Source organism: Salvelinus fontinalis, chromosome 39, assembly GCF_029448725.1.
Source record: "Salvelinus fontinalis isolate EN_2023a chromosome 39, ASM2944872v1, whole genome shotgun sequence".
Classification (NCBI taxonomy): domain Eukaryota; kingdom Metazoa; phylum Chordata; class Actinopteri; order Salmoniformes; family Salmonidae; genus Salvelinus; species Salvelinus fontinalis.
The window spans coordinates 8,970,274-8,985,168 of NC_074703.1; the positions used below are offsets into that span (position 1 = coordinate 8,970,274).

General features: G+C 42.5%; 1 protein-coding gene across 5 annotated transcripts; it reads right to left on the reverse strand.

The window, feature by feature from the left end:
- Positions 1-411: 411 nt before the first annotated feature.
- On the reverse strand, positions 412-11,962 carry LOC129838304 (transcription factor GATA-3-like). 5 transcript variants are annotated; one of them, XM_055905207.1, is made up of 5 exons: positions 11,163-11,962; positions 9,210-9,686; positions 6,113-6,153; positions 4,094-4,219; positions 412-1,253 (listed from the first exon to the last, which is right to left on the reverse strand). In XM_055905207.1, the coding sequence occupies exons 1-5, from the start codon at positions 11,398-11,400 to the stop codon at positions 972-974; spliced, it is 1,164 nt and encodes a 387-aa protein (XP_055761182.1). In that variant the 5' UTR covers positions 11,401-11,962; the 3' UTR covers positions 412-971. The 5 variants fall into 5 exon arrangements, with proteins under 5 accessions (XP_055761182.1, XP_055761180.1, XP_055761181.1 ...); XM_055905205.1 differs by lacking the exon at positions 6,113-6,153 and adding an exon at positions 6,213-6,358; XM_055905206.1 differs by having other exon boundaries at positions 9,153-9,686.
- Positions 11,963-14,895: the final 2,933 nt, after the last annotated feature.

The following is a 14,895-nucleotide window of genomic DNA, read 5'->3' on the forward strand; positions in this document are numbered from 1 at the left end:
TATGATGTGTGAATATGTGTGTATGTGCTAGCATGTGAACACAAACCAACAGCCCGAGACCTATAGCACATCCAAAAAAGAGACGCCTGCAGTCAGAACAATAGACTCTCTAGAAGCTTAATGCATCAAACATGTTTTCCAGCAGGTGAAAGTGAAGGCCTGTCCCTTTATCTGTTCTTTCCTCTCCTCCCTCTCATCCCTCTCTCCAGGAAGCAGAGGCATCCTCTCTTCCTCTACTCTCCAGCCGCAGTGTCTCTTCTTGCCTTGACTCGTACCCTTCTGTCGTTAGCTGCCCAGGGGCATTTTACTCAATTAAAAAGTCTTCATTAAATGTACTGTATTTCATACAATTTGTACAAATATATTTAAAGTTAATCTCCTCTCTTCTTCTCACGGCTCAGGGGTGGTGGGGGGGGGGGGTGGGGGGGGGGGGGTCCTGTCATACAGGTGTGTGAAGTAGGGTGGGGAGGGGAGGGGGGCATCATAAAAGTTGTAGCTTTTGTAATGATTGTTAATAATCTTTGCTTTTCCCATGAAACATGTTTGAACACAAATGGGATTCCGGAATTGGGGGTTATCAGCTGGGAGGACAGTCAGTGAGTGGGTGAAGCTTCAGGATCTTTTCTCCCAGGTCGGAGAACAACAACGGTCTTCCGAGGAGTCGGAAAACCACAGTCAGTGAAGTCAGTCTGCCAGGCTTTGAGGATCGCAGTAGATACACTTGATAAAGATTAAAAAAGAGACAACTGAACAAAAGCAAGGACCCATAGAGCCTGTCTCCCTCACAATGAGGTCAGATCATAGGCGGCTTGGTGATGGAGCAGAGCGGTTGGTTATGGGTAGCAGAGAGCAGTTTGGTTGTCTTTCAGCTTGGGATTCAGGTAAGCGAAAAGAACTGGGAGTAAGAGGATGGGGGGGGGTTGGTTGTTGATTGAGGGGTTCTGGGAGGTGGGTGGTACCGTTGGGGTCTTCTAGCCCATGGCAGAGACCATACTGGAGTGGGGGTGAGGGGCGAAGGAGGAGGGGTGCATGGGCGTGGGGGTGGACAGCATGTGGCCGGAGTGTGAGAAGGGGGGGAAGGAGGACATGTGGCGGGACAGAGCGGCGGGGCTGAACGAGTTGCTCTTCTCCATCAGGCTCTTGGAGAAGTCGTCCATGCTGTCGTGGGACTTTTTGCTCTTCTTCGACTTGCTGGACATCTTCCTGTTCCTGGTCTGAATGCCCTCCTTCTTCATGGTGAGAGGTCGGTTGATCTGGGGGCGGACATGTGGGGTTAATGCACCAGGGTTAAAACAAGCAAGTTATTCAATATTCATATTTCATAGGTAAGTGACGTCAAGGAGTTACTTAAGTTGAAGGAGCAGAAATAGCAATATGAGTCAGTGTAGAACTGAGCCAAGATATCAAAGAGCAGCGTTCATGCTTTTTGATGGACTTTGATGAAGCGAAAAAACACTGACAAACAAAGAAACTAAATCAAATCCAAGCCTTGAGCTCTGTTTATCAGTCGTATCTTGTAAAGCGCATTCGAATTGTGTCAATGCATTTGGACAAACAAACAAAAAACAAAACAAAACAAGAAAATTGGAGAGGGGCGACACAAATAGGTTTCGAGCTCAGGATTTGGGGGACACTGAGATATGTAATGGAGTCCCATTATAGAATAAATGTGTCTGTCTCACTGTTAGCGGTAGGGGGTGGGGGGGAGTAGTGTGTGTGTGTGTGTGTGTGTGTGTGTGTGTGTGTGTGTGTGTGTGTGTGTGTGTGTGTGTGTGTGTGTGTGTGTGTGTGTGTGTGTGTGTGTGTGTGTGTGTGTGTGTGTGTGTGTGTGTGTGTGTGTGTGTGTGTGTCAGGGTGAGTCCGCGTTTGGCTGGATTTAAACGCTGATTCCCTTAAGCTGGGCTGGATCTTAGACTACTGCCATGCCAGGGAGAGGGAGACAGAGGGAAAGACAGAGAGAGAGTTGGAAAGATGGAATGAGAGAGAGTGGGAAAGTGAGACAGAGCGAGAAAGAGAGCCTGGCAACCACCGTCCTAACCAGCCGACATGGCCATGACGAATACCAGCGCCGGCCAAGTCCGTCTCTCTACCCTCAACCCTCCATCTGCATGGGCATCTGCCGGCCAAAATGGCCCGAGCTGCCATATTCCTGCACAGGTTTTAGCTGGGAATGAGAGCCGGATGATGGAATTCCAGCTCAGGACAGGATTACGAAGGAGAGGTGGATGAGGCCGGCTGACTGCCTGATCGGTAGGACCGCTTCCCTGAGAAATGGGAACAGGGATTTCACCGCCTCACTTCTGACACTTTCTCTGAGACGTTACTGGCATTTTTCGCTGACTATATTTTAGCACAGAGTGGCCCAGATGATAAGCAAAGGGCAAAGAGCTACGGCCCCTGAGCGATGTGGTTTCACTGTCTCTACACGACGTAGGGTAAAAGAGAAGGGCTTCTCTGTGTTTCTAGCTGCTAGCTAGACGTTGAAATGCAGTTCGCCCAACTAAAGCTGACCAGGCAGGCTGTGCTCTTTGATACTCACATGTATGCCATGCATCTCACATAGGAAGCCTGGGCCTCCGCCCCATTGCATCAAACAAAACACAACAGAGCTTTACTCAGTGACCACCACAGAGCATTCAATACCTAACCTCATATCCTCTCCCCACACCTATAGTAACCTGAAAACAACCACAAACCTTATGCAATGGTCTTGGGTTGACCGCACTGCAAACACCCTGACTCACACATCAGTGAATGTTGAGGAACATTGTTTCACATTGTCAAGGAGAAAAAAAAACTGATTTGGGTGTCAACACTGTCTGTCACATCTTTGTGGCAACTGTTTTTTCACAAGCATCCAATAAATATGTCCATACACGTTTACTGTAGCCTACAGCGTTATCAAACTTGAAAGGCTATCAAGGTCTCTGAGGTTAGCGTTAGGTTGCTGTCACGTGCAGCCACTGTGGCCACATTGCAGGTTAGGAGTCATTGTGCACGAGGGGAGAGAGGCTTCATATAATGTTCCATGTAAAATGTGGAATTTGTTTCAAATTGAGCAGGCCCCAACAGAATTCTGAATTCACCAAAACAAACTAATTTTGCAATTAAGCTGAGGTCGGGTCAGTTCAAAATATATAATATGTAACTGGAAAATATTATTTTTCTCCCTGATAACCTGAGAAAAAAAGAGTTTTCTTCAGTCTTAAAGAATCTGCCAAAACCAACATAGGGAAACTATTTCACAGGGAGCACTTGCGTGACAAGGGAGGAAGTGTAGTGGGATAGGCTATAGACGTCCCCCTTCGTGCGAGGATAAGGGATACCTTATCAGACAAACTCTGGGGCAAGCTCTCTCAGATGAAGGTTGATTAGGCTATAAGTCAAATATTATAACAATAATATGTTTCGCTAGTTGAATTAGGCAGCAGCTCTCATTCTTGGTACAGTGTGTATGAGAGGGATAGAGAGAGAGAGAGAGAGAGAGAGAGAGAGAGAGAGAGAGAGAGAGAGAGAGAGAGAGAGAGAGAGAGAGAGAGAGAGAGAGAGAGAGAGAGAAATAACTGGTCCTGGGGGTCCTCAGATTGAGGAAGTGAAATGATGTGGTGAGACAGTAAACAGCACGCCCCAAAACGAATCAGGCGGATTGGTGGTCAGAGGGGGACTCCAAGTCCCTGGCGCGGATGTAACCAAAAGCCCTGAAATAAGATAGGTCTGAAAATTAATCGAATTTTAATTAAGCTCTTATTTAATATTCAAAAACCAAGCTGTACGCACGGGGCTTAATTCGTCTCTCTCATATATTTTGATTCGTACATGTGACTTGCTGCGAATAAATCACATGAATTATATGTATTATCGCTTGTGCCCCCACAATTCTCAATAGGGACGACTGCGATAAATATCTCAAGAACTATCGAAAAAAAAAATCGCAAATAAGCTTTGAATGTACAGAAAAAAAAGAAGGGAGGAGAGAATAAATGAAAAGAAATAAACAAATGCGAGGAAGAAAAGAAAGAATATGAAAGACGACACATGCTTAGATAAATTAGTAGATATCTTACTATAAGGTAAAGGCTGTTGTTTTGCTTACATTGTGCAGTTTGTAGTATAGACCGCAAGCGTTACACACGGGGTCCCCGTTGGCGTTTCTTCGCCACAGTGTTGTCGTGCTCGTTTGACAGTTTGCACATGATGTTCCTGCGCGTCTTGCTGCAGACTGGCGAAAAGGAGATACAAAAAACATGCATATCAGTCATAAGGCCTTTTCCTAGGCTATCAAACCAAATGTTGCATTTATAATACATTACTAACATATAGCTTTCTGCAAAGCTCTGTCTATCCAACTTTTGGCAAATAGTTTTAAAATAAAGACAAAATCCCAAAACAGCGCTGCTTTGACTCGAGGCTAAAAATAGCATCATGCGCACATGCTCTCTCAAGAGTAAATATTTACAGACGACATAAAAGCAGTGGCATGAAATGGGACCTATTAAATCTGATTACATTCCCCCGTTAAAGCGACTAAGTGCTTAAGTAACAGTAAGATAGTGTATGCTCCTCGTGTTTAAATATGGAACTCAACATGTTATACAAATAAACTACAATTAGTTATACGGTGAGAGCATGATGGCGGACAGAATGATGTATTTTTAAAACAAATCTCCAGCCTCCCATGGGAGGGAAATTATATGTTAAATCATCAATGAGTGCATTGCAAGATCAAACAATCATTATTCTGTTGTTTTTACATAGCTAATCATGTTGAGCTGTCAAGGGGGTTTCACAATATAACATGGCTAATGAATAAAATGGACAAAATGATATGCTTGTGGATGAAGATGGTAAGCTTGAATATCGCCATATAAGCTTGAATATCGCCATACCGTCCACATTGACATACCATATAGGCATATTAGCCAATAACAGAAAATAGTTTTTTTTAACTGGGAAGAGCTAATGCGCTGATTTACATTCAAGATACGTTTCGACTTGCATGGGGAGAGGACTCTACATTCCCATGGATTGAAATGCCTGCCTCAGACGCCAGTTAGCTGACCGGCCTGACATTGATGTTATAATCTATAAAACCAATCGATAGACGAGATGACCGAATAGGACACAGTACCCGTTAACACCGAATGGGCTAAACAAAAGGCACTACACTATCTTTCGGGAGTTTCCAATGATCTACATCTGGTGGCCTAATAACCCATGTTCATGCGTGACTTAAATAGTGTAATTGCTTTGCACACCAATCTTGAGTTCCATTAACGCGAAAATAAAGTTACTGTGTACTGGAAAATGGAGCTCACTGTATCCATCTCCTGCCAGACTTCTTCTTCAGACTTCCCGCTCTCTTTTCTCTTTTCCTTTTCTTACTATTTTCACTCAGTATTTGAACATTCTGCAGAGATTCCCTGAGTTCTGAGAAGAACAATCTAGAGTCGTGACTCCTGCGTGCCCTGGGCCGCTCCTTGCGCTGATTCGGTCCCCGGTCCCCTTCATGTTTAGACTGCGGAAGCGGGCTATGTTGTTAAAAGCGACTTATCTGCGCTGCTCAGATATCCGGCAGCTTTTTCCTGGGAAGTCGGGTTTTCACATTAGAGAGAGAGGGGGTGATATAGGCTAGAGCAGAAGCTGGCTGGCTGCTAAAAGAGCAGTCCACGCGAGGCGTCCCCTGCCTAGAAAGTTTCCCCCTTTATCTAACCATGCAGGGAGGTAGGGGAACTGCTCTATAGTACTCAGCTTTCTGGTGTTAAAAAGTTTAGGGGGTTCCTCTCCAAATACTGCAGGGTGCATGGTAGCCTACATCTCTCATCTAAACCATATAAACGTCCAATTCTAAGTATGCCATTTACAGTATGTCAACTGCAGATATTATTCCTATGCGGGCAGTGAGGAATTGGATGGAATATTTTTCGATTTGCCTCAATGCAGAATAAGAGGAATATATTTTCTCCTATTTTTTTTCCTCTAAGAAATATCAAACAGTAGGGCAATTGAAGCGGAAAAATAATAATTGATGAAGCAAATCATTTAAAAAATGCATAACAATAGTAATAATAAATCTGCAGTTTGCTATTACTGTATATCTAAAAGAATTCGAGACCTGCACTTGGCGAGTCAATTTCCTGCAGCTAACACTTCTTCCTGGGTAGAGAAAGAGAGAAAGACGGAAGTGTCATCAATACAAAGTGGCAGGGACATACCAGTCGTCGCTTGGGTTTGATGAGGGGCCGATTCTGCCCGTTCATCTTGTGATAGAGTCCGCAGGCGTTACACAAATAGTGACCAGTGCCATCCCGCCTCCAGAGCGGGGTCGACGTAGCTCCACAGTTAACGCACTCTCTACCTTCTGAAAGCAGAAACGATACACAACATGGAGAGAGCGCCGAGATCAGTTCGCCCCTTTTAAACTAAACATAGCATCTCACATCTGAAACACTTGGTCCCTCAGGTCAAGAGGGAGAAAGGTTGTTATAAACATCGTAGAAAATGTCATCACACAAAATAATTCATTATAATAGTAGCATAACATTCATATTACACAGTAATAATAATACAAATAATACAAATTATACTACTAGGCATACTACTAATAATACTACTACTACTGCTACTACTACTAATAATAATAATAATAACACAACTGCTACTACTACTACTACTACTGCTACTACTAATACTTCTACTACTACTAATAATAATAATAATAATAATAATAACTGCTACTACTACTAATAATAATAATAATACAACTGCTACTACTACTACTTCTACTAATAATAATAATAATAACTGCTATTACTACTACTAATAATAATAATAATAATACAACTGCTACTAATAATAATACTACTACTACAACTGCTACTACTACTACTACTACTATTAATAATAACAATAATAATAATAATACTATAACAATGCATTGAATATTCAAAGTGCAAAAAAGCCCAGCCTCTATTAGGCTACAACTGATACCAACATTTGACCCTGGAGTTAGTAAGCCTCTTCCAATTCATAGTGTTCCGAAAGTTACCTCATACAATGACATCATACAAACATCTGACTATCATTGAATAAAGTCTGTTATGGTCGATTACTGTCACAATGAGGTCACACATCATTTCATCAAATGCATAATATATTCATTCAAACTGATAGGCTATCTTTAGAAAAGGGCGTGCATAATCTATGGCTCAGTCATGTTTTTGTGATTAGAATGTGCCCTCTTCTTTCTCCCACACACACAACCCCTCATTTCACAGTGGTGTAAAGTAATAATAATAATAATATGTTATTGTAAAATAGGCGAATTCATTCATATTTAGGTCTGTTTATTTGAATGGAATGACCACTGTCTTTCCAAACCAGCATTTGGGTTTGACTGGCACTTCTCTAGTGACACCGACAGGTGAGAGGCGCGTTAACTGTTTCATTAAGGGGGTCTCCTGATCCCCAGGCCTATGCGGCCTCACCACTGAAACTGAAACAACCGAGCGTCGCGGCAGGATTATTTGAAAGCATAGACGCGTATAGAGAGGAGGCCTTGCACCGTGAGGTGCCTTTACTGCCTCTACCCACCCGCACTTCCCCTTATGACTGCAAAAACCGCTCCACTTCTTCAGAGACTGATACGCGTCACTTCTGGTTCTGCCTTGTTAGATGTGATAGACATTCCAGAGACCTCAGCAGACACGGAGGATGTTGTAAATCAATAGTGGTTTTATAGAGGAGACTGGCTAACACAGCTAAACAAATGTATCCACTCCACAATAGGGCTCTAAGAAATAGGCTACTACCGGATTTTGTATTGCGCAAGGCGTGTTCCGGGGTTTATGTTTAGAAGACCACAGAGTCGACCTTTCTCAATGACTTCTTTTCAACTGCAGGTTTGCAATGTAAACACATTCCATTATATGACCTCATTAATAGATAACCTATTTAAGATTCATTTTAGAGGATGTATCTTTACGCACATTACAGCACACACATACTTTATCCTCAAATTAAAATGATTTATTTTTTTGTAGTAATAAGTTAATATTATTCAGCATTGAATAAGCCTGATGATATGCATCGTCTAATCCACTGTTTTCTATATTTCTCCTAATGCTATGTGGCACTGATATTAATCTCATTACAGTTAACTGGTTTCGAGCGGTGCCTGAATAACCTTTTTTTTTTTAATTACCCCCACTTGTTGGATAACATTCCGCCTCGCCAGTTGTGCCCCTCTGCCACCGAGAGTGCTCATTCGTGATTACCCCCTCTCAATGCAGCCCCGCATCCGGACTCTATCAAAATTATTACTGGCTCTGCGTAAACAATGCAACTGTCGCGTGCACCAGTCTGACAGTAATGGGATTATCTAAACGGGAGCGAGACAACCATGCAGGCACGGAGGCCGCGGTCACAGATTTAGCCTCTCTCTCGTTCTCTCTGTGAAACATAGAACAACTGAAAACGGATATGGTTTAGGTCTATACACAGCTTAAAACTATTCTGAACTCATCTGATTTAAGGGCACTAAAGCTGTTTAATCATTCACTGGACTAAATTCCTTTGCTTTGGAAAGTGGAAAATCGTTCAATCTTGTGTGGGCAAATGCGCTTTGAATTCGTTTTCTATTCTGAGCAATGTGTTTTAACAAATCATGGTGCTGATTGAATGCGATTAAACATGTTTGTGTAGCCTAATAACATATAGAAACGTTATAACGTCCCCAATTAAAATTGTTACTCAGTCAAATTGATGTAGAGATAGAAACACCGATTATCCATGCAATATTTGTTTATTATTATTTAGAATGTATTATTATTGTTATTATTATTGTTGTTGTTATTGCTATTATTATTCATTTGTATTATTATTACCGCCACGTGCTTTCCTTGGCCCTGCTATTGTATTTTCCCTCAAACGAATCTTGTGCATGAGTCCATTTGAGACACATTTGACTTTCTATGGGCCCGTAAGGCCTGGAGATAGGCCTTGGCTGTCACTCAAAGCTACAGTTTTTTTTGTGTGTGGAGAACGAAAATAGGTCCTGATTCTGAAACGGGCACATTGGGATTACACCTGGATGTCATCAATGTCATCAATTCTAAGGTGAAATCAAATGGTAATATAATAAAATGCACGCCTACCTGAACATGACCTTGTTTTTGGTCTTGTTTTGGAACCATAACTAGAAGATGACCCACCTATCAGGCTACTTGGCGGGAAGAGGCCTGGGCCGTATTCGGGGACATAGGATGGGTATGTGGCGATGGGGTGATGATGGTGAGCGGATGATTGCGCTCCAATTGATGCCATGCTCCGGCTGTGAGACTCCAGTTTCATGCTCTCGGCCAGGGACACCTGGTACTTTATGCACTCTTTCTCCTCCTGTTGGCGACTGTTGCTGCTTGAGCCCGGAGTGGAGATGCCTGGGTCCGGGGACACGTCTTTCGGAGGAGTGGGGGGAAAGGTGAAGAGGTGCGGGCTGGAGTGGCCCCCGGACAGGGAGGAGGAGGACGCCGAAGGGTAGACAGAGAGACCTGCCGGGGAACCGTGGTGCAGTGAGCTCTTCTGGAAAGGACTCAGGTTCCACGGGGAAGTGCTGTGGTGCTGCATCGCTTTGCTTCCGTCCAGCCACGGCAGAGAGCCGTGCAGCAGAGAGGGGCGACACACCTGACTACCTGTAATAGAAAATAGGATGATACACCCTGTCAGTATTTTTCTCGGTGAAGAAAATTACAATAGGCCTACATTCAATTAGCCTACTCTCACGATTTGATCACTTTCCCTTATGATAATTGTGTTGACTTTAAACAACAATATCTCACATGTATGCTGGTTTAAGTTTGACATCGCCATGTAGGTCTAGGCCTGCTATGAAAATTACACAAATAATATCACTTCGTTACAAATTAAAGGTGCACCTCAGTCACTGTCAATTAAAAAAGTTTGGCCACACTTTCTATTGAAACAAAACGTTATAAATATGACAAGGTCTTGTTCGTTTGATATTTATATGAGTGAATTCAGATGTGCTTTTACCAGTGGAGAAACTGCAACTACAATGACTTAGACTTTTGATTATATAATTAAGAAAGCCTATAAATCGATTATGGAACACGTTTTTTTTTTAAACATACGCCATTTTAGTAAAACATCACCCACGATTTCTCTTCGGGGACACAAGATAAAAGTGCACACCAGGCCTACACAACTGACAACACATGCTCTGACCCAAATTGTCCCTCTTGACTCCAGCCTGCTTAATTTTTGTTGGTCTAGCCGAAAGCCAGGGCCTGAATGATTGTGTCAGAGCAGCAGTGTGAGTAGCACGCCAGTCTCAGTGCAGAGGGTTGGAACAGTGGTGTTTTAGCATAGGAAGCATCGCTACAGAAACCGGCTCATGATTCACTATTCCGTTCAGGAAGTCATGTCAATAAATTAAACCAATTGCTCTTCCGCAGTTATTTTCTCTCCAAGAATATCTATAATTAAATGATAACTCATAGTTTACCTGCCATAAAATGGACACGGTTGTGTGGTGAAGTATGATAGTCTGAAATGACAAAATATATCTCATGGGGCCTTCCAAATTCTCTCTGTCCGTAGGTCTACACATTCATTCGTTTGGTAATATATTTGAATTTAACCATGATACAAACATACATGTCATATTTGACAATAGTAACATGCTGTGCATTTGTAATTCGCGTTAATTTATTTGATTTAAACGTGTCCTTGATTTCAAATTGGTCGACTGATAGGGACCACCTTCCCTTCTTACATCTGATTTCACTGTGCTAAAATCGCACTGAACATAGAATTAGAACAATGAAACAGAGTGGTCTTACTCACTGTTAAAACAAATACCTATACTCACAACTGGAAACATATGAAACCAAAGGTAAACCACCAGAGAGGTAAGTCACACATAACAGAGGACTGCATGGTTTCATATGGCTCTCGCATTTTTAAATGATCCGGATCCGCTGAGGCTAAAACCCATTAGACAAATACTTCGGTTCAGACATTTTAAAATGGACACCATCTAAAGACGAATTGTTCTTATGTTAGCTCTATCTGAGTTAAATATGACCATGCCAAATTTAAACAATTCAATAGTAGCCTAAAACGACGCGTAATGAAGCAGTACTTACTATGTGGAGGAGGTGGGTACCTCTGGACGGCTCTGACTGAGTTCCCATAGTATGGAGATACGTGGTTGCCCTGTGAGTCGATATTAAACAGTACATCCACATCGTCGGCAAGGGGATACTGCGAGGGGTCCATGTACGAGTGGCCGAGGCCCGGGTGATGCGAGCCGGGATGCTGTTCGTTTAGCACCGATGGGTGGTGATGGCTCATCCATCTGGGTTGGTCCGCGGATACTTCCATAGCTTTTTAGCAAACGTTCATATACACCGGAGTGAACCGATTCAAGTCAAGTAAGAAAAAATCTGTCCGAATTCCTGCTTTGTTTAATCCACAGTTCTTCGTTACCTTCGTTCACCTGGAAATGAAAAGTAAAAATGTATTTAAAAAATAAGTTGTTCCCCCTATGTAGATGTTATTTTCAGTCTATTCAAATGCGATTATTTGGCAGGGATTCACATTAACGTGAATATGCCGGTATAATAAATAAAACAAAATTGTTCAAAACATACATCAAAAAATAATGTTTCACTTGAATGTTGTCATGAATAAGTCCAAGGTCGTATCCAGTCCCACTCAAAAGTTCCTAAACTTTTCCCTGACAAAGTTTCTATATTATTAAGCCGATTCAACAAGTTGTAGAGGTATATGTTTAGACGCAGCCTTGTTTGCAGTAGGTGGCTTAGTGCAAACTGACTAGCACCGAACTCACAGATCAAATCTCTGTTTGTGCGCAGCGGCAACCCTCTCCACTTACTTCGCTTCCCTCTCTCTCTCTCTCTCTCTCTCTCTCTCTCGCTCTCTCTCTCTCTAGCTCTCACTCACTCTCTATAGCTCTTTCTGAACTCTCTCCGTCCCAGTGTTTGTATGTCTCTCTCTCTCTCTCTCTCGCTCTTTCTCTGTTTTTTTTTTTTTACAGTGAAGGCATTCTTTCAGGATGGCGCCAGGCAGCTCAATGCTTGCAGACAGCTGTGGCGCGACGCAACTTAAGGAGGGTCTGTCAGTGTCATCAGTGGGGGAGGGGCCTGCCCTGCTAGCCCTAATTGAATATAGTGGGCCAGGAGAGATGACCAAGAACTGCTGAAAGGATTTTTCTTTCACAGACCCTGCAAGAGTCTCACCAATAGTAAATACATTTATTTTCATGTACAGATTATATATTTTTTTAAAGCAAATACCGGTACACAAACGCCTTCATGCCCATTATACACAATATATTGTTCATTATAACTCAATTATAACCCATAATAAAGTTCTTTTTTATAACAAAATATGGATATATAGACTATACTAAATATGTAAATATGAACATCTTAAATGCACATCTCATGAAGACTTCATGAAAAACAACACATCAGTTGAATTACATTCTATTATTTTCTATTCTAAAGTAGACTGCTTTTTAATGCAGTATCTGTATCAATGAATCCTGCTGGCCACAATAATATTTCCGGGCTTGTCATGAACAAAATATATAAATAGAAAGAGACGTGAAGCCTGTTGCTCAATAACGAGGGACCAGTGGCAGCCTGGCAGGTTGTTGGACGCCCATTTTCTTAAAATTGTGACAGTGCGTCCTCTCGCGGTGACAGGCGCGTTATTATAATGGCAGGCTACGATTTAACTCCCCAATTTGGACTGATTTCCTCGCTTCACAGAGCAGGGGCGGGCTAGGACGCCAGAGTGGCTGAACTGCAGTCTGAAAACACTCCACTGCATTACTGCCTGACTCCTCAGCTGGCTTAAACAGACTGAGCGAGAGAGAGAGAGAGTATTCTCCCAGAGTATTCGACCTCTAGTCTCTCCCCCAACACACAGATAGACAAGCAGCAAATGCCCTGACATGTCATTATTCATTCAAAAAGACTGCATTAAATGTAACTTGATGCAGCTCATTTTTTTTTACAATACCAAGTCATTCATGCGTTCTATAGTGTATGATCTTGAATTGACCAATTAAATATATTCATATTGACACCATAGGCCAGATCATCTAATTATTCCATATGCCAATGTCAGGTATGAATGCTGCAGTGTACTCTCGCCTTGTTCCACTTGATTGCACAGTAATAGGTGGGAGGGGTGGGCTGCCCCGTGGGGAGGTATTTTGTATCTAATTCCCAGTTTGGCTATCCCATACTCTCCGATTGGCAGCATCATTGTAGAATAGGGGGATGTTCTTTCTGGTGCTGCGCAAAGCACTGACACAGGCAGCCTCTACGACGCCACTGGACGTGACGTCACCTCCAGGAAATGAACCCTCTCAGCGAGCAGAGCAGAGCGCGCAGGCTGTTCTGGAGAGGAAATGCGCGCGCCCTTTTCCAGTGAGTAAAATTCAAATTATTTAATGGCACAATTCTATAACCAGGTATGCTGGGCGTTCACTGCGAATTAAAATCATTAAGACATCGTATGGTGAGTTGTATGCATACAAACATTACAAGGGGAGAAAAGGCAGATTTTATTAATAGCCTTGCATTCCCATAAAAATTGATACCATATCATTTTCCAAAGTGCACTATCACGAATGCAAACTGACACGAAGGAAATGGATATATGAAATGCATTTTGTCAGGGTCTCCATGGGACCATTTGATATTCAGAGCATGACCACAACAATAACTGCCACATCCATCTTATGCAATGAGGTAGGCCTATTTTACAGAATAGGGTAGCTACATATGTGATATTCGTAGATGGCCTTTTAGTCTTTTGAAGGTTGTGCATTTTACCAAGGCCGTTCTCAGTCGGGTGTACGGGGTTAATGTGTGAGAAACAGAAATATTGCTGATTTGGCAAAGCACCAAATCTCCATGATACCCTGAGAGCATGTCTCACTCAAGCGAACCTGAGACTGAACCTGTATGGAAACTGCTGTACCGCCTCAGATCGAACAATCTCACCGCCATTGTCGAGCTGTCAACGGACTCGTGTAATTATCCTCCTGAAAAGTATCGCGCTCCATTATCCACCAAGTAGGCTATGCGTTATAGGTGCTCCGAGGCAACACATGACAGTAAATGTAAAAATCCTGATCATGTTTTTTTGTTTCTTGTCTGGATGACTGGAAGCTTACAGAGTGGGACATGGAACCTCTCCCAAGACGTGATTCGCCAAGCTTCAGTGTCAAGAGGGAAGGAGAGTGGAATAAAAACGGGTCCCCTTTAAAAGTTGTCATTTGTAATCCCCACCACTGTCACAACAGAAGGGGGGCCCTGTGGTGTGTGTGTGTGTGTGTGTGTGTGTGTGTGTGTGTGTGTGTGTGTGTGTGTGTGTGTGTGTGTGTGTGTGTGTGTGTGTGTACGTGTGCGTGTGTGTATGTGTGCGCGTGCGTGATAAAATAACCAAAACAAACCAAATAAAAAGCAGATGTCTAGTCTACTACACTGCGTCTGATTCATAAATGTTGCCTGGTGGCGGGCACAGAAGAAGATTGGGGAGATCATTTGTGAGTGATTATGTCAGGGAACACTGATTAAAATCAGAAGATTTCACCGAGGGTGAGAATTTAAGACACCACCGGATTATTTCATTGTCAGAGTGATGATAGCATCTCTTTGTTTACAGTGTCCACATTTTGCCTCCCATAGGCTAACTACAAATATATTTACTAATAATAATAATAATATGCATATTGATAATACCATATAAGCTATTCAAATAATTACTATAAATTGTATCTATTACTTTCTAAATATTTTTTGAGGTTGATCATATGTGTGTCCAACCAATGAAGCA

Bases quoted from the DNA above. Each gene is read 5' to 3' on its own strand.
- LOC129838304 (XM_055905204.1), bottom strand. From the start codon at position 11,400: ATGGAAGTATCCGCGGACCAACCCAGATGGATGAGCCATCACCACCCA. The intron at 9,687-11,162 runs GTAAGTACTGCT...TTTCTATTACAG, and splicing joins GTACCCACCTCCTCCACATA to GTAGTCAGGTGTGTCGCCCC. The intron at 6,359-9,152 runs GTAGGCGTGCAT...TTCTGCTTTCAG, and splicing joins AAAAACAAGGTCATGTTCAG to AAGGTAGAGAGTGCGTTAAC.